The 24,000-nt window shown below is 47.5% G+C and overlaps 3 protein-coding genes across 3 annotated transcripts; 1 reads left to right on the top strand and 2 right to left on the bottom strand.

Annotated features, from left to right (window-relative positions):
• The first annotated feature begins 1,426 nt into the window (after positions 1-1,426).
• On the top strand, positions 1,427-9,697 carry LOC125510993. Its single transcript, XM_048676279.1, has 6 exons — positions 1,427-2,024; positions 2,747-2,817; positions 3,436-4,190; positions 6,693-6,804; positions 8,699-9,345; positions 9,422-9,697. The coding sequence occupies exons 1-6, from the start codon at positions 1,442-1,444 to the stop codon at positions 9,525-9,527; spliced, it is 2,274 nt and encodes a 757-aa protein (XP_048532236.1). The 5' UTR covers positions 1,427-1,441; the 3' UTR covers positions 9,528-9,697.
• A 1,099-nt stretch (positions 9,698-10,796) lies between these two features.
• On the bottom strand, positions 10,797-11,704 carry LOC125510994 (cysteine-rich and transmembrane domain-containing protein WIH2-like). Its single transcript, XM_048676280.1, has 3 exons — positions 11,518-11,704; positions 11,278-11,398; positions 10,797-11,081 (listed from the first exon to the last, which is right to left on the bottom strand). The coding sequence occupies exons 1-3, from the start codon at positions 11,555-11,557 to the stop codon at positions 11,009-11,011; spliced, it is 234 nt and encodes a 77-aa protein (XP_048532237.1). The 5' UTR covers positions 11,558-11,704; the 3' UTR covers positions 10,797-11,008.
• A 9,009-nt stretch (positions 11,705-20,713) lies between these two features.
• On the bottom strand, positions 20,714-22,820 carry LOC125510992 (LEAF RUST 10 DISEASE-RESISTANCE LOCUS RECEPTOR-LIKE PROTEIN KINASE-like 1.5). The gene has a single exon (XM_048676277.1). It carries the CDS (start codon positions 22,524-22,526, stop codon positions 21,210-21,212), a length of 1,317 nt encoding a protein of 438 aa, XP_048532234.1. The 5' UTR covers positions 22,527-22,820; the 3' UTR covers positions 20,714-21,209.
• Between the last annotated feature and the right edge of the window lie 1,180 nt (positions 22,821-24,000).

The raw sequence follows: 24,000 nt of genomic DNA, 5'->3' as shown, positions 1-24,000 counted from the left end.
ACTCCTTTCTGTCACGCGACATGCCAACATATTTTTCCTTCTAAGCACTCACATGCATATCGTGATAAAAGCAGCCAGGTAGATAATTGAGTGAAAACACACATTCATTTTACCTTTTTAGTATCCACCACATTCATTTTACAATTGCCATCCGAGGTTGGGTAAAGCCCAATTGAAGCCTGATCTACAGAGCACTCAGAGACGGACGCGGTGAGAGTATTCATGGTAAATCCTATTTTGGCGTTTATAGTTTTTATTTTTCTTTGCCTAAATAAAGTTTCTATTTTTTTTCTGTGTTTTCCTTTTCTTCTTCAATCTGTTTTTATTTTTCATTTTTCAACTCACGGATATTTTTTAAAATTCATGAACATTTCTCAAATCGTGAATATTTCAAGAAAATTGTGAAAATTTTCAAATTCACAAGAATTTTAAAAAATGTACATTTTTAAATTCACAAACATTTCTTAAATTTTCATTTTTCAGAAACATATTTTCAAATTTATGAAATTTCCTGAAAACCATGTTTTTTTAATTCATTAACATTTTCTTAAATACCTAAACATTTACTTACTTCACAAAATATTTTTAAAATTTCTGAATATTTCTGAATTCATGAGAAATAATAATCTGTGCACATATTTTTATTTCACCATTTTTTTGGAAAAGTAACAGAAAAACCACCATTTTCCCGTAAAAAACAAAGGATAACTTTTGCAATAGGGGACATGTTGCATTATTTGTTGCAACAGAAGTTCATGTTGCAATTTTTTTTTTTTGCAAATAGAGACCGTGACATGAAGGAAATGGTGCTGGCGGCAGGAGGAGCTTGAGTTGGTGGTGTCCATGGCCGAGGCGGGTGTTGCCGTGGGACCTTGAGTTAGTGGCGGGCATGGCTGAGGCGGGCATTGCTGGATGAGCTTTGAGATGTGGCGGCCATGGCGGACCACGACTGAGGAGAGATTTGGCGTCAGATGGTGCTGGCGGTCATCTGCTGCTAGCCTGTGTCGGTGGTCATCTACAATAGCACTCCTGTTGGGAGAGAAAAACGTGAGGATGAAGAAGTCGCCCCACTAGATTAGATAAGATTGAGCAGTTGTGCACGGGAGAGATGTTGCGGAAGAGATACGATAAGGGATAGGGACTTGGGTGGTCCAATAGGCCACGTGGCACGCAACTAAGACGGCGGATGCGAGCGTGATAATCCACTGGTTGATGTTAATCATTTCCTTTTTACGCAAACTCACGAACTTTATTACTGCATCACAATATCTACATTTCAAGGTGACCAAACCAAGTATAGTGACCAAAATCTAGAGTAAGAGAATGTTTCGCGAGACTGTGCGCCTCAACATTTGAAGCCCTAGACTCAAAACTGAAAGAACAAGAAGTAAAACTACTAGTACTAGTTTTTTTTCCTTTAGAATCACTAGTAGTTACAGCTATGCCCATGCCTATGTCCATGTTGGAGAAGTCAAAAAAAATATCCTGGACTCAGGGTGGTTGTTACAGCCCAATAGCAGCACAGGCCAGATGTCTACCAGCAGCACAACCCAACGGGCCAAAATTTCCCAGACACGCGCCTTCCCCTTCGTCCCCAACTCCGGCCGCGCAGCTCCCACCTCCGCCCGAGCTCCCTCCCCGCGGCGACCGAGGAGATCCCGGCGCCCCGCCCGCGCCAGACGCGCAGCCCGATTGTGACCCTCCGTCGCGCGGGATGGCGGCGGCGGCTCATCTGCTGGGCGACGACGGCCGCGGCTACGAGCTGGCGCGGCGGCTGGAGGCCTGCGGCGCGTGGCGTGCGTGGCTCGGCGACGGCGCCCACGCCTCCCTCGCGCCGCACCTCGCGTCCGCCTCCACCTGGGACGCCTTCCTCTGCCCCTCCTCCTCCTCATCCTCCTCGCCCCCGCGCCAGCTCCTCCTCCTCCAGCTCCGCGTCCGCGCGCTCCTCTTCGACAAGGCCTCCGCCGCGCTCGTCCTCCGCGCCGGCGCCTTCACCGCCGGCCCCCACTCCCTCAACGCCAGCTGTGAGTGAAGCCTCTTCCTCCTCCACCACCACCGCTCGCGCCACTCTGTTGCTGAGATTTGGGGAAATCCTTTGCTGGCACGAACCACTGGGCCTGGGGTCTGAAGAATCCGAGCTAGAAATTTGTAGGCGAGGTTGACTTGGTTACATGGTGTTCTAGGTTTCATGGGGATGATCAATGTGTACATTCCAGTGTCTTCAGTGGGATGTGGTGCCATTCATCATAGATCGATATGTTTTGGTTACACCCTATTATCGGGTGTTTGCCTACTTCTCCAACTGATTACTATCTCTTACTGATTAGTAACCGAGGATTGAAATGTTACCCGTGAGTTCAATTTTAATGTCTGAGGCCTGCTGTAGTTATTTGGATTTGAAATGGTATCGTGGCTTGAAATGTAGCATATCTTGCATGTTTTTTTCTTTTCTTAAGAGGTGTTATTAGTTGCAATTGTAACTGCTTTGGAATTTAAGTCAAGACCATGTTTTCTCTTCTTCTATTGGTTAAGTTCTGTTGGATGTCCTAAATGTCTGTGCCAATGTCAGATGCAGAAAAAGGTGACAAAATGTGCTAGCTCAAGATTTGAATAATAACTAGTTGTTGATAAGAAATGATTAATATTCGACTTGGAGGAAATGGTGTAATATCGATCTAGGTTGCTATCTGCTAGGGCTTAAATGTCTGCCATTATTGATCGTGATTTTCCTTTTTGTTGATCCCAGATCTTCAGCTTCATGGAGATGATATTTATTTCTCGTTGGAAGATGAGCAGGAAGATAACACTCAACATCAAGTATAGTTATATTCCCCATTTAATGTTTGTTTGTCTTAGTATCCGCTGATATATGCAAATCTTTTTCAAAAGCTTGTTTTTGCTGCCTGATATTTATTTCTGTTTGAAACATCTTATAGTAATTTCCCAAGTTATGAACCCTTGTCACAGTTTTTTCATGACATGTTCAAAGAACCTTTTTTTTATATAATAGAGACTGTTGCTATTGTTGCTTATCTTGATCCTACACATGGTTTCCTGAAAGCCTCCTGCGCCATAGTTGTAGGAATGGTTCGACCTATTTTGTTCAAAAACTTTGAAACTAGGTTCTTGATGGGGACATGTTGAATAGATCTCACTTTCACCCTACTTGCCGTGTTATAACCTGTTTCATTTCCTATCATATGCTACACGTTGGTCTCATATTAAAATTAAATGTTACATATTTCATGCTGCCAACCTAGTTACATACCTGACTGTTGAATGTGTTCCTTAATTGCTATAAAACACATCCATATTTCTTCTCAGTTTGCTATATTAACTCTCTATAGCATTTTTGGGTGGTATATGCTAACTAAGAGGGCAAGAGTTCCATTCCTATGTTATATTCTGATGGTTATAACTGTTCTTGTTCTGCAGATGCAATCTGGAACTGCGTTTAGTCCAAGCAGGGAGAGTTCGATGTTATCTCAAAGGCACAAGCGACATGATGAGTTACCTGGCACATGGTACAAGCAATATGCTGAAAAGTTCAGGACATTGCATGGCAAGTTTCGCCCAGATGACAAAGAAATGCCAAAGAGAACACCAGAGGGAATGTCTGACTATCTTAAGGTTTGCAGTGTGCATAAAAGGAAGAGGACTGTGTTTATGGACAATCAGGGTCCCAACATTATGTTGGAAAATGGGGAATTCAGTAATTTAACAGATGATCCTTTCATCCCGGAAATACAATTTCCAGCTGACTGTGTTCCAGAAAGTGCAATCCCTAGAGAGAGTGGGATATCTATCAGCAATAAAATTGAAGTTCACGGTGTTCTTGATAATTTACCGGCACCTGTTAGTCGCAACACTGCAATGCTCGAAAGGTTTGGAATGATGCCTGAGTACTACAAGACAGGAAACAAATATAGAGGGAAGGATGTATCTAAAGTAGAAGGAAAATCTTTAAGTCAAGAACAAGCATTGCTTATCACACGGAAGTTGGTTGCTCGATACTTAGCGGTTGCAGGCTTTGAAAGTGGAACTGCAGGGTCTGTTGATGATTTTTCAGATATCATTGTTAAGCACATCTCTAAGCTAGGGCGCAATTTGAAACTTATAACTGACAGCTACAGGAAACAATTTTCGTCCATTGAGCTTCTTAAGATGTTCCTACAGACTGTTGGCTACAGGTATGCTGAGCCTTTTTTTGTATACATGTTTCTTTCTTGTTCTGTTTGTATACCTGTAGCCTTTTTTGTTTACATTTTCTTTCTTGTTCTGTTTGTACTCCTTGCGTTCTTGTCAGTATTCTGTAGATAAAAGAAAAGAACTTTATGGCATATGACCTGCTTAAAAATAAACATTTTTGTTTTTCTATCTGAAATCATATTGCTGCTCTGACAAATATGCTGATAAATGTACTAATGAATGGGAACAATACCTAGTTTTAAAAGAATGGACCCTGAATTTTTCTCAAGTTAACTCATGACAGGCATAATTTCTAGACAGCCTTACCCTTGCATAATTGCAAGGAGGCTGGTTTGAACCCAGGACCTCCAGGCCACAAGTGGAGAGACTCTACCACTGTGCCAGGCCTGCCCTTCTATGTGTCACTAGTATTGAATGGGAGAAATCAGCTGAACTTCCGCGCCAGTAGTATACCACGTTGGTGTTGTTATTGGACTTACCTCCCCCCGCAACCCTGACATGTTGGTGAGGAAGAAGGCAAAATCAAAATGGGAGGGGAGATATACACAAGGTTGTCAGGGAAAAGGAGATTTTATCTGCATTGATCACTGTTTGGTAGGGTTCAGGTACATGTTTTGCATGTTCCCCGCACATGGAGTTAAATTTTCCCATGTGGCCATACTTAGTAGGGCATGCCAGCTAACACCTTTTTCACCAAGCTTCACAATACTGTTCTACCTTGTGTCACTGACAATGGTCTCTGAGCATGCACTGTCAAGTTTAGTATGCCTGCTTCCCATGTTTTCCCTAGTTATGACTTCATTCCTGATCTTCACCGCTGATTTGCTGGATACATCATGGTCGCAAACGGGACCATGCCACTTTGCTTCACTGAGAATGGTTAGGATAAACAGTGATAACTTCTCTTGACATCTCTTTAAAGGTTCATTTATTTGTTTCAGTTTCACACCCTCACTATAATGTTCCTTATTTCTGCTGTCCTAACAGTAGATTTGACCATGTCAGCATGGTTTCCTATAATATTACTTTCCACATTATGCAATTTATTATGCATTAGCATTTTAGCAGATCTGTGAATGTGACACACTTTTGACCGAAAATGATATTCTTGATCTAGCTCCCTTCTGTTGGAGTATAATGTCCGGCCCTCTCTCTCAGATCGGTCTTTTGGTTGCATTGGCTAGAGCATGCACTTCTACATGGTATCAGAGCCAAGAGGTCTTGAGTTCAAGACCCGGCTGGCGCAATTAAATTGCAGCCCACTTTCGGTCCACGTTTAGGCCTGAGGGAGCCACGCGTGAGGGGGTGTGTTGACGTATAATGTGCTGCCTAGTCTCATCCATCAGATCGGTCTGATGGATGAACTGGTTACTCCCTCCGTCCGTGAATAAGTGTACTTCTACCATTTGTCCTAAGTCAAAATTTTATAATTTTGATCAACTTTTTAGAAAAGAGTAGTAGTATATATGACATCAAATTGGTATATTATGAAAATACATTTCAAAACAAATCTAGTGATACTAATTTAGTGTCATAAATGCTGCTACTTTTTCCTATAAAGTTGATCAAAGTTTTAAAACTTTGACTTAAGACAAATCCTAGATGTACACTTATTCACGGACGGAGGGAGTAGGTGCATAAACTTACAACCAACAGGTTCAGGGTTCAAAACCCAGTAAACGCAATAAATAATTGCGGCCTGCCCCCGCTTCCGCTGCCCGCGTCATATAGCTCCAAAGGAGCATAGACGTGAGGGGGAGTGTTGGAGTATAATGTCCGGCCCTCTCTCTCAGATCGGTCTTTTGGTTGCATTGGCTAGAGCATGCACTTCTACACCTTCATCCTAACTCCTGTGTGTCCATACTGACACAGTTCTATCTTTATGGTTAATAACTACCCACGGTATGAGCTCATAAATACCTTAATCTTCTAATATTGCTTTGAGTGATGCTAGATTGTGCCAACTCCACTAGGTGCAACTTGTTTTAGGACAGGGTCATATAGAACAATATATATGCTTCTCTAATAATATTGCACAAAGAGTTCATTACTAAAAACCACCACTTCAGGGTACCGTATTACAGTTTAGCCCAACGTTTGAACTTGGTAGCTCTGGAATTGTATTATGGCACTCAGGAACTTGTTGTTTTAAGTAATTATCTCTTTGACAAAGAAACCACTTAACTGTGCCCTGTCCCTGACTAGAAGAGAAATGTTTGAGCTTGGGAAAGGTTTCACTATCCAATATGCAAGGTCCTAGGTAAGTTGAGTATTTAACAAGAGAAGTAGGGAAAACGTGCAAGTGGTTATAATGACATTTAGTTTTTGAAAATGAAAAATCTACAGTACGGCTTAACTAATTGAGGTACTCTGCTAATAGAATTGGTTTATTTTGATGGCAGAGCTGTACACATTTCAATGCATATGTTGTTTAGCAAATAAACTGTTGAGCTCATGATTTCCTTTTTTGATGTAACATTTAGTAACATTGGACCCTTGATGGAGATTACAAAGATGGGCAGTAGAGTGGCTAGCCACCCAGTTCATCAAGATGCTCAAGTACAAAATCAAAATAATCTCCTTCAAGCCCAACAGGTTGGCAACTACTGCTGGTTACCATACTTTATGTTGTGTATACATTGCTTACCTTTTTTTCCTACCATTTCTGTACGCTACTGTCATAATTTCTTCCTTACTCGGTAGGATTATTTGTTTATACTATATTTAAAAAGCCTGTACCCACAATCATGCAAAGTTGATGGATTCAGCCAACTAACACTACAGTACGTATGGTATTACACGGCATCTAAAATGCCTGTACCCACAATCATGCAAAGTTGATGGATTCAGCCAACTAACACTACAACACGTATGGTATTACACGGCACCTAAAACACCTCTAGAAGACGAAAAAATGCCTCCAATTATTTTGTGTGGCATTTCTATAAAATGGTAGAGAAGCTCATGAAGGGGAAAGTCAACCGAGGCGTTTTCTAGTAACGCCTGGAAAGATCTGGCATTCAGCGGCGTTTTACAGACTCCACAAACGAGGTTTCCGGGTGATTTCCCAAAGCGCCGTAAACTTGTCGATCAAAATTGAAAAACAGAACAAACAAACACCGTGGGGTCTTCTCTTTATCTCTTTGTATCTTTTCTGTGCTAAATGGCTATCTATCTCTCTTTCAGGGCTGAGACTTTAAATTAAATTTGGCTAGACAAGCCCAGTAGCGAGAGAAATGTCATCAGTACTTGCCATTTCTGAACTACGTTTACGCCTTTTAACTACCTCCAACTCTTTCTCGCCAAGCAGTATGGGACTAAAACAACCTCGTGAGAACAAAAAAAAAACACAGTATAAATAGATGGGCATGCATAATTCGAACGCTGCATTGGCTGGAAAACATCGTAGCGTCCTTACCACCAGACCAAGAAAGGTAATGTTATTGGCAAGAAATTCATATGCCCTTTTTACTGATACATACACGGGCATGTCCCCTCCATTAACGACGACACCCAGGAGTATCCATTAGGAGGTGTTTCTTACAAACGCCTCAAAACCTGCATCAATTAGAGGCTTTCCAGAAAACGCCTCCAAATCTATGTCTGGTTTGTGGCGATTTGCAAAAAATGCCCTGTAAGCTTCATCCAGTCCGAGGCGTTTTGGAAAAATGCCTTAAGCTAGAGATGATTTGGGGCGAACCTGATAAAATGCCTTAGATGCTGTTCTGAGGCGTTTATAAGAACGTCCCGAACAGAAGGCCATCTATTATTAACTGTAAACAAGCTCTTTGGCTAAGCTGCCCGCAAGTAAATTTACTTGATGGGGATGGATATTGGTGTCTGGCTGGTCATCATTACAGCTGTGTAATCTTGCTGATACTTCTATTTTTAGAGGCACTTACAAATTAATATTAGCGCAAGTACCTTTGAGATTTAGCTAGAACGGGTTGCAAACCAATGTTCGTACCTCAGAGTAGGCCTCCTTATTCTTCTAATTGTTCAGTCTCCTATAGAAAAATTCTGCTAATTCTTGCAAATTGGAACCAACTCCCAGAACTAATGTTGGGTTTGACCATTCACTGTGATTTGCTACCCATTGAACTGGGAGTGGTTCTAGAATTTAGTCTCTACATTCACCCACTGAAGCAGCTGGTTTTGTAACATCGGGCTGGTTTCGAATGGTCACTAATCACAGTGATGGGAACTATTCTGCTTCTGCTACATTTGTTTGTTTGGTTAGTCACTGTTTGAAGCAAATGGTTTCTTTCCTTTTTATTGTGATCCAATGGGGAGGAGCTCATGGACAATAATATTAAGACACCTACCCGATGGGCTACTGCCCAGTTCTCTGCTATTCTTTTTATTTATCATTGATATACGCACTTGAAACTATTACTGTTCTCGGAAATTTCTTCTCTGTGAAACCCTAACATCATTTTGTCATGCTGCCGCCTAACATTAACACATAGCTAATATGCTTAATTGGCAGCTCCAGAGGCAGTACACTCCTCAAATGACTATCCATAACCAGAATCTGACAGCACAGCAGCAGCACCAGCTGCTGCAGCAGCAACAGTGGATGAGGCGGAACCAAATGACGGGTCCCCGTGGTGCTCTTACGATGTCGGACAAAGCCCAGGCCCTGGTAAACGTGAAGCTCGAGAACACCATGGATTCACAAATAGATAGCCCGTACGGATCTCTCACCAGACAACAACAACAGATGCAGCAGCTGAGGCACCATCAGCTACTGCAGCAGCAGCAACAAAAGCAGGTCCAGCAACAGCAGCTACTGCAGCTTCAACAGCAGCACCAGCAACAGCAGCAGCAGCAGCTCCAACCGCAGCAGCAGCAACATCAGCAACAACTCCAGCCGCAGCAGCAGCAGCAACTCCAGCAGCAGCAGCAGCAACTCCAGCAGCAGCAGCAGCAGCACCACCAGCAGCAGCAGCTCCTCCAGCAGCAGCAACACCAGCAGCAGCAACAGTTTCAGCAGCAGCTGGGCATGTCCGGAAACCAGAGCGCCCAAGCCCAGCTAGCGCAGCAGCAGCAGCAGCAGCAGCAGCTGGGCATGTCTGGAAACCAGAGCGCCCAAGCCCAGCTAGCCCAGCAGTTCAAACAAGTGCCACAATCGATGTAAGTATCTCAGGGTTCTTGGCCGGTTTTATATGTCATCGTCTGCTTCAACCCTTTGATTCCTGTCGTGTTGTAGGAACTCTTACGGCATGCGGGTGCCGCCCGTGAAGGTGGAGGCGTTCCACGAACTGGTGAGCGGGGACTCGTCCAGCGACACCAGCAAACTCACATCTCCCAAGTAGATGATCCATCCTTGTGCCGATGAAAATGTACACTGTAACTCTGTAATGTACAAAAGGGACGTACGTTCACTGTTCTTACAATTCTACCGTCTCATCTGCTTTCACCAGATGCAAGAGGTTTATACTACTTACTAATTGATGTGATTTAAGTAATATGTACGTTATTATTAGCTCAGGTGTTTTCACGGTACCAAACATATCCTGCCTTGGCAATTTCCGGTTCTAAGAGTGGAGTTTTGGTTACCGGGCTGGCTACATGGAGCCTGAAATTTTAAACGATTCAAAATCACATTTTGAAGTTCCAAAAATTTCTGTAAAAGATGCACAAGCATATAGGGATGTTGTCTACAAAGTGTGTAAATTTTCATGATGATATAAGTTGTTATGTGAGCTACAAAAGAGAAAAGAAAATCATAAATTTCTATAGTGAAGAGTACATGTGCTAAAAATGCATGATTATGTCTTTTTTGTGTAGCCTACATCATATAATGTATTTCATCATGGAACTCTTCACACTTGTAGAGCATATCCTAAATGTGTGTGTGTATTTTTCAGATTTTTCAAAATCTGAGTTATGGGATCTTCAAATTTCGAGCATCATGGAGCGCTTGCTTCGTTAGCAATTTTATTTTATTTTGCATTGAGCGGAATAAATTGCAAGTTTGCGCAGACTACTTTTTTTTTATCGGAATTCCCAAAATCATCGTAGACTCTTTTCTTGTTTCTGAAAAAGTGATCCAGTAAACGTCCTTTTCTGCAAGATCATTCCAACCGTCCGTCAACTGCTCCCTCGGTCCCTTTTGACACCTGATTATCCACCGCACGTCCAGAGAACCCACGGCGACGGTGATCTCCGGCGTCCCTATCAGAGCCATCTCACACGGATAAGGCAGGAAGTTTCTTCTTCCTTTTTCTCGAACGTTATGCAATCTGGTTCGCCCATTCTAGAGGCCTTCCGGACACATGTGACCTTTTTTTTCTGTCAAATTTTTTATTCGAATCGCCTGTTTTTTTTTGCCCTTTTATCTTTGTTCTGAGCACCTGCTTTATGGCAGGATAACATTGCTTTAGCATTGGTTCTCGCAAATTGTTGTTGCCTTTCACTCTCGCTCAGTGCAGAGACGTCTCCCTCGCGTATCCACATTCCACCCAACCGCAATAATACTAAGAGAAGAATTAATCACAGATTCATCACTACTGAGCACAATGAAGGAGCAACACGTGCAAGAGTATAAAGAATCGCAAGCAGAGGAAATGGAGACAGTAAGATGATAAAGCCTTTGTTACTGATGGATTCGAGTTACACAGGCAGGCAACACCGTAGTGAGATAACAATAATAAGGGAATACGTTCATATATATGGAGGAGAGAGATCATGATATATAGCGTGGCAACAACGTGGTAAATATCCTTGATGAGGGCATCTCTTTGTACAGTTGACAGCATGCCAGGCCGGATGCCCTGGCTTGGCCTTGGGTGATCTAGCCGACGAAGATGATGGAGGGGTCGCAGCAGCACTCGTCGATCAGGCAGCAGCAGCAAAGCGCGGCCAAACTGCACAGCAGGAAATGAAAGCACACAGTGAGTACTGTGAGTACGCTGATCACCAGTGGCTAGGTGAAGTAATTAAGCTAGGGAGTTGATAATCCTAGCCTACTTGTGCTAGACAGGGAGGGAGCCGAATCATGAGAAAAAGTAGCGGCCGGGGACAAGCAATTAGCCGTGCGCAGGGTAAGTGGTAAGTACGTACCAGCCTTCGAGGAAGCTGGGCTGGGGGCGCGGCGGCGGCGCGGCGTACTGCGGCGGCGCCATCACCGGCGGCCCCTGGTACGGGCCGCCCTGCCCCTGGTATGGCCCTCCCTGGTAGTAACCTGCACACATACATAAATGACCAACAACACACAGACCATCAAGATCAAGATCGAGAAACGAAGCCCGGCTGGCCACATCTTGGATCCTCTTCTCCATGCCGAGATGAGGGTGAGCGTACCTTGCGCGGGGTAGGGGTAGGCGTACTTGGGGTCGCTCATCCTGATCTCTCCCGGATCGACGAGCTCACTACTTTCTGTGTGTGTGCACGGTGACGCCGGGGACGGATGGGGAAGGAAGCGGCTGGAAGACGATGGACGGGTAACAGTGGAGCAGGTAAGTGGCTAATGGCGTTTCTGGGCGGCGGGTGCGTGTACTTATAGCCGGCGGGCGGGCGAGGCAGCCGTGTGCGCGTCGCGCGCGGGGGGTAAAGGCGGTAGGCCATGCGTGTCGGCCGAAGGAGGCGAAGCGATGCTTCTCCGGTGTGGCGAGGCATCTGGAAAGCGCAAGCAAAAGAGGCCGCCGAATCGAACCTCGGCACCTCGCCGGGTTGCTTTGCTTTGCAACGAGGTTTTGGCATCCGATTCCGCTGCCGCACGTATCAAATCATCTTGCGCTGGCCGGCGATGCCATCCCAGCCGTGCGTTGTGTTCCCACCCACACCGCGCTGCGCGTATGCCTTCTCTTCCGCTCTGCTGCGCCGGTGCACGCTGGCATGCATGCATGGGCATGGCCGCCGTGTCATCCTTCCGTTTCGCGGCTCGAAAAGGGGTTTTTCTTTCCGCTTAGGGCGGCTGTCTTGGTTCTGGCACCGGCTCCATCGCTGCCCACCCCCCTAACATAGCAGCAGGAGGAGGCCATGTGGTCAAGCCGCGTGGGCGTGGTCTGGCCCTGGAGGAGTTTCGCACGTCTCCACCGGCCAACACTGCTGTCCCGGCTGTTCTCCGCTACGCCACCTTTTTTTTTCACTTTTTGAATGCCTCTTGCTCATTGGTCCATGACTACGCCACCTTTTTTTTTTCACTTTTTGAATGCCTCTTGCTCATTGGTCCATGATTTGGTTACTCGAGTCACCGGATTCGTATCCCCGGCGAGGCGGAACGGCGGCAGAGGCGAAGCAGGGACGAGACCTTGTCAGAATGGTTAGAGCAGCTCTTTTAGAGAGACGTCGTATGTGACCCATCGCGTTTCTTTTCTCGAATCAATCAAAGAATGCCCCCACCCAAGTTTACAACTACATCATCAAGACACACTACTCCTCGCTACGCCCTCACCTCGCTACCGTACCGAAGAAAGGGTTTATGTTCCCTTTCAGTAATTCAACCGACCACACCATGCCCTCTAAACTTACTCGACGTGTAACTGCTCGATCGACGGCCGTGCTTCATCCAACAGGATGGTATTCCCGTGCTTCCACAGCTCCCAAACTGTTAACACGAAGATGGTGTATAGATCCTTCCGGCCCATGTTGCCGGGTCCTTGCTTGCCGCACACCCATGAAGCAAGAGAGTCGTGCGGTGAACGGTCGCGTTAGTAATCGTCCGTATGAGTGTATGACGATTTAGGTCAACAAAGCTCGGTACAGTTAAATCGTTATCCTGTACTTCATTCATCATGTTTTCTCTCAAGGTTGTGCAAAATCCAGCCCACCCTTCTACATATTTGGAGGATGTAGCGTTTTCTTTCCCCGAGTGCAATTCATCCAAAATAGTTTCGTACAAACTGCATTTCTCCTCTCGCTCCTCTTCACGTCCTCTCTTTTGCCTTCCCTTCCTCGCCGTAACGCCACCTCCTCCTGTACGCAGCCCTTACCGACAACGCCATGGACTTTACCCCGACCCCTGCGGCCCATTCCCCCGGTTTCGAGCAGGATCCCATGACTTCCCCGCTTGTCGCACCTGCAACCCGCCTTCCACAACTCGAGCATAGAGGTGACGACCCCAATGCTGCCAAGGAAGAAGGCGGCCGCGTTAACGTTGTCCCATGTGCCTCCCCTCCTCCCTTCGTACCGCGACGCGCAAAACTCCGGTGCATGTGTACCCCAAGGCACTCGGAGATGTCTATAGTTGGTAAGAAAAAAACATCATCCTCTGTATATCATTTTGTCCGATTGAGTGAGATGTGACAGTGGAAGAATGGTGGCAGTTGGTCGATCCGTGACGGTTTCCATGACGATCCCTCAATGTCCGTCATCCAGGGGCTGCCATTTTGGGGGTCATCCGCATCTTGCTAGTTCGTGACGGTTTCCATGACAGTTTCCAAGATCGTCACCCGAAATCCGTCACGGATTAACAAATTTCTTGTAGTGTGTGTAGTGATGCTTATGTGCAGTTGGAAGGAAAGATGGTTAGTAACAAATTATTCTTTAGTATGATAGGTGATTTGGTTGAGACTAATGTTGATCTTGATGGCATGTCCGTGGGGCACTTTGAGCAATTGGGATGTGGTGAGTAAAAGATGTTGAATCAGATCAATCCCAAGCGGAAAGTAACCTTCTCAGCTCGAGCTCAAATAAGCTCGAGTGAACAGTAAAATCGAACCAAATTTAAAAAAAATCCGCAATTTTTTTGACAAACATTGACAAAAGCTCTAAGAGCTTGCAATTCTTTTTGATTTTTTCTCAATTTTCCTGTTCACCCAAGTTCATTTGAGCTCGGGTTGAGAAACTCCATGTCCGTCCCAAGCCTCCAAGGAAAGAAATCAATTTGGGCTACAAATTACGCCAAAAGTGAGGGCATTGCTTTTGTGATTGAGTTGAGGGATTCAGATCAAAGAGTACAAACTTTTGGTGGGGCGCGAAGAGCTTGCATCACCACCTTGGGCATAAATCTAATCGTACAGTCCAAGATATCTCAAAGTGAATGGGTACGATTCAAGAGATATGCAATGTTGGGTGGGTTGTTTGTAGTAAGTGAGGAACTCTCTTTCAAGTGGTGTCACCATTGACCAATATAGGTGCCAATAAGAAGTGGAAAATGAGGAATCAGGAGGTTCCTCCCAAAAAGTGGGAGCTCATGGAACAATTCCTCTCCATAATTGGATGGGGGGTTAGGAATATGATTGTGATAATGATGATAGGGTGCCTATAAGTCCCAGTACGACGTCTAGCACGAGGAGGCTCGACAGAAGGAAGAGATCAAAAGAGAGGGTCAATGATGCGAAGAAACCAACAGTCATCCCCATGGATTCTACACCAACACCCCAAGCGCCAAGTGGACCGATGACTAGAGCCCGTGCACGTGCCATTGAAGAAAGGTTAACTCACTCTTCTTTGATCTACCCTTCAATTCACTTGAGACATGGATACTACCTCAAGTGGAGAGTCTTTGCATACTTAGGTACCAAGGGAGCACTACTAGGGAAAAGTCTATACACAGAATCTTACCAGCAGCGCTAAGGGAGTCCTGGATTAGGGGGTCTCCGGACAGCCGGACTATATCCTTTGGCCGGACTGTTGGACTATGAAGATACAAGATTGAAGACTTCGTCTCGTGTCCGAATGGGACTCTACTTGGCGTGGAAGGCAAGCTAGGCAATACGGATATGCATATCTCCTTCTTTGTAACCGACCCTGTGTAACCCTAACCCTCTCCGGTGTCTATATAAACCGGAGGGTTTTAGTCCGTAGGACAACAACAACCATAACATACAATCATACCATAGGCTAACTTCTAGGGTTTAGCCTCTCTGATCTCGTGGTAGATCTACTCTTGTACTACCCATATCATCAATATCAATCAAGCAGGACGTAGGGTTTTACCTCCATCAAGAGGTCCCGAACCTGGGTAAAACGTTGTGTCCCCTGCCTCCTGTTACCATCCGGCCTAGACGCACAGTTCGGGACCCCCTACCCGAGATCCGCCGGTTTTGACACCGACATTGGTGCTTTCTTTGAGAGTTCCGTTGTGCCGTCGCCATCAGGAAGGATGCCTCATCCCATCTTTAAAGACGGCACTGTTGCTAAGGGAGCTTTGGCTATCGGTCAAACTCTCCGGCTAGGTGGTTTTCTTATGACCGCCTGTTCGGCCGTTGCGTCGACGATGACTTCTCGGGTCATCGAAAGCAATCTTCACGTCAACTCGGAACTCGCCGAGCAGTTAGATCCAATGGAGCTCTCTTCCCTAAACGAGCTCTTGGATCGCATCGCTGCCCTGGGAGTCGCTACAGACTACGATCAGATTGGGCCTAAACCCGACCTGAGAGAGATCAACTCTTCCCAGGTCACCCATCACGTTGCAGTGGTAGAGGAACAATGCGGCAACCCTTCATCTATCTTAAGGACTAGCTATGCTCGGATTCCAGATCCCTCCAAGCCGGATACCCACGGAGGGGAGGACGTCACTCAAGACCTGAACCTAGAGTCAGGCAGCGGGCTAGATTTATTGGAAAACATCCAAGAATCCAAACTTCCGAGTTCGGAAACTCCTTGGCCCCTGAGTCTCAGATTGGGTGAGGATTCGGGTTCAATTCCACCCACCCACCTAAACATAAGCGATCTATCCCAAATTAGGCAAGAGCCCGAAGAAACAGTACACCATTGCTGGGCCAAATTCCTCCTGGTCATGAACAGGATAAAGGACTGCCGCGAGGAAGACGCAATTTCATTCTTCTGCAATAATTGCACGGACAAGGGAATCCTCAACGCCATAAGTCACCGCGAAATTACACGCTTTGCCGACTTGGTGTCCATAGTACGAAAGTACTATGCGATGGAAAGCGCCTGGAAAACCGAAATAAAATTTTGGGATAATCTGGCCCTGAATACAAACCCAGTCCGAAATAAAAGGGTGCATTATCACAATACATTCGTGTTAACTACCAAAAAACAAAAACCCTCTACGGGGCAAGGAACCGTACTGGAGGGATGGCTTAACGGACCCTGCAAAATTCATAGTACAGCGGATGCAATACCAACGCACAGCCTTAGAGCATGTTGGATACTCCGGCAGGTGGCTAAAAGTGGTGAGGATCTACTCCTCCCAAATACCACAGAGCACCATCCTGTGGACAACAATACGGTGTTAACGGTCTTTGAGACCTTCGCGTCAAATAATAGACGCAAGCGAACACTCCACAGTATGGCCGAAATCTGCCACGTAGCAGCAATAAATCCTTGGAGTGACACGGCTATTACCTTCAATGCCAGTGACGAATCTAAATTCCGAACAGCCCGAGCACCAGCCGCACTGGTCCTCAGTCCAATCGTGGACGGCTTTCGACTCACCAAGGTACTCATGAACGGCGGCAGCGGATTAAGCCTCATCTATGAGGAAACTCTTCAAAAGATGAAAATAGACTGGAGCCGCATTGAGCAAAGTAGCACAACCTTTAGAGGAATTATCCCCAGCCGGGAAGCACGCTGTGCTGGGAAAATCACACTAGATGTGGTATTCGGCACGCCGGATAATTACAGGTTCGAACAAATTACATTCCAAGTGGCCCCGTTCAGCAGCAGATACCACGCTTTATTAGGGAGGGAGGCGTTTACAATCTTTCAAGCCATACCCCATTACGGGTACATGAAGCTCAAAATGCCCGGGCCCAACAGAATCATCACTCTTGCTAGTGATCCGGACATAGCACTCCGCGCCGAAAATAAGACAGCCGCACTGGCCCTCGAGGCACTATCCGAAGCCCTAGCGGCGAGGAACTAACTGCGCTGCGGCCACGGTGAACAGGGACGACGTGATACTCGATAAAAGATCCAAGTCCACATCCTTTAAACCGGCAGACGAAATAGTCAAATTCCAAGTCCATCCAACGGACCCTATAAAAACAGCTTCCATTGGGGCACATTTAAACCCTGATGTTGACGCCGCACTGCGAGAGTTCCTACGCGAGAACTGGGACATTTTTGCCTGGCACCCTTTAGACATGCCAGAAATCCCACGCAGGCTAGCCGAGCACAGCCTAAATATCCTAAAAGGATTCAAGCCAGTCAAGCAGGCTCTTCAGCGTTTCTCCGAACCTAAGAGACAAGCCATGGGAGAGGAACTAGCCAAGCTATTGGAGGCCGGATTCATTAGAGACATAAAACATCTGGACTGGTTAGCGAAGCTGGTGATGGTACCAAAGAAGGAGAAATCATGGCGCTTGTGCGTCGATTTTAAAGATCTTAACAAGGCCTGCCCAGCTAATTTTAAGGATTTTAAGGACCTTAATCAAGCCTGTGATATGCAGGCTTCCCTCTCCAGCCCAGCTTCTGCTCTGGTGTGGAGAGGTGCCTGCCTTGATGTTTTCCAGTCACCGTGATGTGAGGTCACTCATGATGTTTCTTTTGGCTTTTGCCGCGTCTTCTTGATTCGCATGCCTGTAATTTTGAACCCTACAGCGCTCTCGGTTTCTCGTAATCTTGAACATTAAACGCGAAGGATGATGATGACTGGGCCACTGGGCGATGAAGCCGGAGCCCGAAGGCATCGCCTTACCGGACGGGCCCGGCCTCAAACTCGCGTACGAGTGTGTTGGGCCGAGATACAACGCGCGCCGCCCCGGATATGTTGTGACCTCCCAGTCCCGGTTCTGCTGTACGTTTAGTACCACACCGCGCGCGTAGGGTAGAACGAACGTGTTTATAACCTTGTTTGGCGAGTAGGCTATCACCAGGCAGCAGGCCTGGTCAGCAATCTCTTACCGTGAAATATGGAATTATACTTCGTAGGTGCTGCTCGGACTTGGATAACCACACGACACGTTGTGGGTTGCTTTTTTTTTCGCAAACGGGATACGGTCATCTTATATACTGTATTCGATGTTGATTTGGTATTTTCCTTGGACGGGATATGGTCATCTTATATCTTCGATGTTGATTTGGTGTACTACATGTTAAATAGTTTTTCTATAAACTTGATCAAAGCATATAAAGTTTGACTTCAGACAAAGCTAATATGCGGAGTAAATAAAAATGAAGGGATTGAATGAGATATGACCATATCCTATATACATAAGAAGTTGATCCCCGCTATCCTATTTATCTCAACATGCACACATGTCACCTCATCAAAAGCCCACCACTACATGCATGAGAAAAAGTTTACCATTGTTATTTCATCTCATGCACACCTTTCACCTCATTACACATGCCACCTCATAAAAGGTCCACTCAACATGCATGAAAAAAGTTTTCCATATGTTATGCCACTTATATTCAAAATATTTTCTAACTACACAGCATTAAATACAATAGATAATATTTATATTTAGCTTTAGTTCATATATTATTAAATCAACAATGGAAGCTTCATACAATCAAATCATTGAAATATATTGCAATCGATTCCCGCAGCAACGCGCGGGGTATTCTCTAGTTACTAGAAAGGTTGAGCACGCTTTGTCGCGCCGTTAGTGTTCTTGGGATTTCATAATTTTTGTTTGTTATTTGATTTGACATGTGCGGAAGATGGTGTGTATGTGTGTGTGTGTGTTTATAATGCAGTGTTCTAATGGGCTTTTCTTGGCAGTGTGATTATGGTTTATCTACTAATCAACTAATATTTATATATGAAAGTTTCTTACGTTGGTGGCCGCACGTATTACATTAAAACTACAGTGTCACATGTTGACTCTTCAATTTTCTAGGTAATGCGAGGATATGCGGGACTGATGTGTTTTTACGTTTGTTGCTTCTGATTAATTGAGGAATCGCTGACCCAGTACAAACCATGAATCAAATCTAAAATTGATTACATTAATTGAATGAGATAGCTCCTTGAGAAATTGTTGGTCCGATCAAAATCATAAACCAAATTCAAATGTAACACCTCAATTTAATGGGGGCTCTAAAATTAAGAAGCATCGTGTATTAAATATTGTTGATCTAGTCAAAATTGAGTGGCTCAATTTCAAATAGAAGACCTCAATTGATTTTGAAGACTTAAAAAAATTGGTAAACGCTTGTAGCTAGTCAGTCGGCCGAACTTTCGGCCGGCTTGCTTGCCACGATTCCACCCCCCCGCACGCAACGCAAGTACGTGGTGGATCCAGCACAACCCCCCCTCCGATCCTTTTCCTCGCCTATCTTTTGCCCCCTTTCTTTCTACCTCCATTTGCGACGGGCTCTAATCCTCCATAAGTTTTTTTGTGGCCGTCGGTGGTGAGGCAAATGGGCGGGGGAGTATGCGCGCTGCGACGCAGGGGGTGAGGGTGGGGCCGGCCGCCATGGCCACCAACAAGCTCTCACCGGCAACGACGTGCTGGTGCGCGAGAAGCCTCCCGCCATGCTGCAAGCTTCAAATCCCATCAGGTGTTGCTTCTGCTGCTGTGTGGAGAGGTACCTCCCTTGATGTTTTCCTGTCGCTGTGGTGTGAGGTCACTCAGGATGTTTCTTTTCACTTTTGCCGCGTCTTCTTGGTTTGTATGCCTGTAATTTTGAACCCTATAGCGCTCTCGGTTTCCCGTAATTTTGAACATTATAAACGCGAAGGATGATGATGACTGGGCGATGAAGCCGGAGCCCGAAGGCATCGCTTTACCGGACGGGCCTGGCCTCAAACTCGCGGGTAGGAGTGTGTTGGGCCGAGACACAACGCGGTACAACGTGATCTCCGAGTCTTTCTCAAAAAACAAAAAGTGATCTCCACACCGAGTCCCGGTTCTGCTGTACGTTTAGTACCACACCGCGTGCGTAAGGTAGAACAAACGTGTTTATAACCTTGTTTGGCGAGTAGGCTACCACCAGGTCAGCAATCTCTTACCGTGAAATATGGAATTATACTTCATAGGTGCTGCTCGGACTTGGATAACCACTCCACACGTTGTGGGTTGCTTTTTTTTTTTCCTCAGACGGGATACGGTCATCTTATATACTGTATTCGATGTTGAATTTGGTATACTACAAATGTTAATATTGTTTCCATAAACTTGATCAAAGTATATAAAATTTGACTTCAGACAATGCTATTATATGGAGTAAATAAAAATGAAGGGATTAAGAGATATAACCATCTTATATATCCAATGTTGACATCTAACGATGGTCAATATATGATGGAGTGTTAATGAATCCGAGTATAGAGGTTGAGAAGAGAATTGGTAACTAGTGTTAGTTTGCTCTATCAGAGGTTTGTCAATTGAGTAAAGTAATAATATTAAGAACTAGATCATCTAACCCCATTGAATGAAAAAATGAAATTCGGTTTTCAGGGAAATTTTTGAATAAGAGATAAATACACAATTGAATTTGAAGAAAAAGAAACTTCTTTCTATTTTGAATAATTTCTTTTTCAATAGGACCCTCTTTTTGGAGTCGCTGGCAAGCAACCAAACACATGCACAGAGAAGGAAATGTACTTCCTCCGATCCGAAAATATTTGCCGTGCATCCATTTCTTCAACAAATATTTCCGGACCGAGGGAGTACTAAGTACCGAACATTTTTCCTGGCCAAGTCAACCCCCTGCCAGAGAGGATAATCATCATCATGGATATAACAAGAACCCAATTGTGGGGTGCCTGTCTCATACGTACCTAACATCAGTTTCTTGACTACTGAACCAACTTACAGGAGTTCATATTGACAAGAACAGCGTTACTACGAATCCTCCTCTTATGTTACACTTGTTCATTTTCATCACAAGCTACTGCCAAACACAAAAGGCAGAGGAGCTTGCTCATACTACTCCTTGAGCTCACAGAACCAACACCAAAGTAAGCTCATATCACTGTCAAAGTATCATCCTACCGTTGATCGATCTCTGTATACCTATAACCTCACGCGTACGTACCTTGGAATTGGATCGCGACATGTCTGAACGGATTTGCCATCCGGTCATCCACAATGAGGCACTCGTCTTCGACAAAATGCAACGATAACTGCGACCAATCAACCCGAGAGATTGTGCAGTGCTCGCACAATTCTGATATGTGGAAACCAAAGTCAAGAGCAGTCCTTGTGGTTGGACAGCTCGGGGAGCATCCCCTGGATCCTCCTCAGCTCCGCCAGCGCCTCCCGGGCGTCGGGCCGGTCGTCCTTGTCCGGCGCCACGCACCGGAACGCCAGCTCCGCCACCGCCTCCACGCTGGGCATCACGCCGGGGAGCTCGTCCAGCACCGGCGGGTCCACCACCTCCCTCAGCTCGCCGATCTGGATCTTGGACACCACCCAGTCCGCCAGCGTCACGTCCCGCCGCTCCCTGCCCACGTCCACGGGCCGCAGCCCCGTCACCAGCTCCAGCACCACCACGCCGAAGCTGTACACGTCGCTCTTCTCCGTCAGCTGGAACGACCGGTGGTAGTCCGGGTCCAGGTACCCCGGCGTGCCCTGCGGCGCCGTGCAGCACACCACCTCCCGCCCGGTCGCCGTGGAGCAGGCGTCGGGCGTCGCCAGGAGCCGCGACAGCCCGAAGTCGCCGAGCCGGGCGCGCATGTCCGCCTCCACGAAGATGTTGGAGGAGGTGACGTCGCGGTGGACCACGTGCGGCTTGACCGCGAAGTGGAGGTACTCGAGCGCCGACGCGATCTGGGCCGCCATGGCGAGCCGGGTCCGCCAGGGGAGCGGCGGAGGCGCTGCGGCCGCGGCGCCGCGGCCCCGGCGGTGGAGGTGGTGCGAGAGGGTGCCGTTGGGGACGAAGTCGTAGACGAGGAGCAGCGCGCGCGGGTCGGCGCAGAAGCCGTGGAGGCGGACGAGGTGCGGGTGGCGGAGCGCGGAGAGGATGAGCACCTCGTTGCAGAAGGACTTGGTGATGGTGGCGGAGGACGGGGACGGGGCGGGCGGCACGTGGAGCCGCTTCACCGCGGCGGGGCGGCCCGCGGGCGGGAGGTACGCCAGGTACACCGTCCCGAAGCCGCCGTCCCCGAGCTTGCGCGCGGCGTCGAACCCGGCCGTGGCGGCGCGGAGCTGCTCGTAGGTGAAGGCCGGGCGGCTGTGGTGCAGGCCGTGGCGGCGGAGGAACGCGGCCGCGCGGGAGGACTGCGACGCCTGCTGCCGCGACGCGCGCCCGTCCCCCTTGCCGCGTATGCGGCGCACGGCGATGGCGACGCAGAGGTAGAGCAGGAGCACGGCGAGGAGCGACGCGGCGGCAACGAGCGCGGTGGTGAGCACGCGGCTCGCGCCCCCGGTGCCGCCGCCGCTCTGGGCGCGGTGCTGGTGGGCGCGCGGGTGCGGGGGAGGAGGGGGCTCGTGGTCGCCGAGCCGGGCCGCGGCCGGCGGCGGGAGGGCGGCGGCCAGGAGGAGCAGCAGGAGACGCGGGGGCATCTGGGCTCCGGCGGGTCGTGATCCAGGCGGGGCCGTTCGATCGGGCCGAGGAGCGAGGAGGAAAGGAGGGGAATTTGGTACTGGACGGGGGGCGGCGACCGGTGGGGAGACGAGGGAGGGTTGCTTCTGCTGCAGTGGCCACTGCCAGCGGAGTGCCGTGAGTCGTTTTCACGTCAGCACATGGGCCGCTGGGGTCCACCGGGGGAATGCGATTCCGGGTCTCCTCTTGGGGAAAATTAAGACGAACATATCTGGAAATTTCAACTGCTCCATGTGTACAATAGACTTTCTTTCTCCCTTGTGCTTTGCAAGGCGCACCCCAGGTGTGTACACAACTAAGAGCATCTCCAGCCGTTGGCCCCCCAAGTGGCATAAAAACCGCCGCCTAGGGGCGAGCCAGTGGTATAATCGGCTCTCGGGGCAGTTGGGTACCGAGTCGTCGCCCTCAGGCGCCGATATCGGCCCATTTTGGCGCAAATGTGCCTGCTTTTCGGCCCACTTTCGGTGAAAAAGGCCCGATATCGGTGCGAATCGGCCCATATTCGCCGAGATGGGCGCATACCCGCCGAAAAACCGTCCTGCGCGGCCGAAGCGCCGGAAAACTCGCCTAGACGGTAGTGGAGAGGTTGCCGCGGCGAAACCTTCTCTCTTTTCCGGTGCGGAATGGCCTATCTAGCGGTGTTGGGCGGTGGGCGGCGTCAGGATCGACAGGATGGTGGCTGAGCGCGCGGGGGGTGGGGGATGAATCTGGACGAATGGCTTGACTTTTCGCCTGACAGTGTGGCCCTGACGTGTTTTTCCCTTGCGCTGGAGCCCCCGAGCGCCCACAGTGCGCTGGGTTCGGGCTATGATCGTCGGGCCCAAAAACGGGCCGAGCCGGCGGATTCCGGCGTCTTGGGGACGCGATTGGGGTTTTTTCGACGCCATCGTATAAAAAGGCACCTTGGGGCCTTTTGAGACGCGACTGGAGATGCTCTAGTGTCCGAAACAAAACTGTACTCCCTCCGTAAAGAAATATAAGAGCGTTTAGATCGCTAAAATAATGACCCAAACACTCTTATATTTTTTTATAGAGGGAGTACTAGGTAGGGATGCAAGTGGGCTCCCGTGAAAGCCCGCAAAAGGATGAGTTTAGTTCAAATTGAACTAAATCTTAACCGGGAGGATTATAACTAATTTGACCTACTTTGACTATGAAGCGAGGCGGATCAGGCGTCGCTTCTGCATCCTTAATTGTAGGGTTAGCAAGGCGAGGAGTGCGGCGGCGGCGGTCGGTGAGGCACCAAGGATGGCGGTGGAGGACAGTGGTGAGGCATGGGAACTCAGTCGATGGGTGAACAGAAGGCTGGAAAGGGAATAGCTAAGACCAGAACGATATGAGGTGAGCGCTCAAATGATCCATAACTCGTTAAGTAGTGTCATGGTCTCGTAGTTATTCTCAATACATTGTCTGAGATTAGCGGTCAAATCATAT

Source organism: Triticum urartu, chromosome 5 (genome assembly GCF_003073215.2).
Source record: "Triticum urartu cultivar G1812 chromosome 5, Tu2.1, whole genome shotgun sequence".
Classification (NCBI taxonomy): domain Eukaryota; kingdom Viridiplantae; phylum Streptophyta; class Magnoliopsida; order Poales; family Poaceae; genus Triticum; species Triticum urartu.
The sequence above is the reverse complement of the archived record's forward strand: the minus strand, read 5'-3'. Positions and strand labels throughout refer to the sequence as shown.

Coding starts and splice junctions, on each gene's coding strand:
- LOC125510993 (XM_048676279.1), top strand. CDS start 1,442: ATGCCCATGCCTATGTCCATGTTGGAGAAGTCAAAAAAAATATCCTGG. Junction 2,025..2,746: donor CCACTCCCTCAACGCCAGCT/GTGAGTGAAGCC, acceptor TGTTGATCCCAG/ATCTTCAGCTTCATGGAGAT. Junction 2,818..3,435: donor AAGATAACACTCAACATCAA/GTATAGTTATAT, acceptor CTTGTTCTGCAG/ATGCAATCTGGAACTGCGTT.
- LOC125510994 (XM_048676280.1), bottom strand. CDS start 11,557: ATGAGCGACCCCAAGTACGCCTACCCCTACCCCGCGCAAG. Junction 11,399..11,517: donor CTACCCCTACCCCGCGCAAG/GTACGCTCACCC, acceptor GTATGTGTGCAG/GTTACTACCAGGGAGGGCCA. Junction 11,082..11,277: donor CCCAGCTTCCTCGAAGGCTG/GTACGTACTTAC, acceptor CCTGCTGTGCAG/TTTGGCCGCGCTTTGCTGCT.
- LOC125510992 (XM_048676277.1), bottom strand. CDS start 22,526: ATGCCCCCGCGTCTCCTGCTGCTCCTCCTGGCCGCCGCCCTCCCGCCG.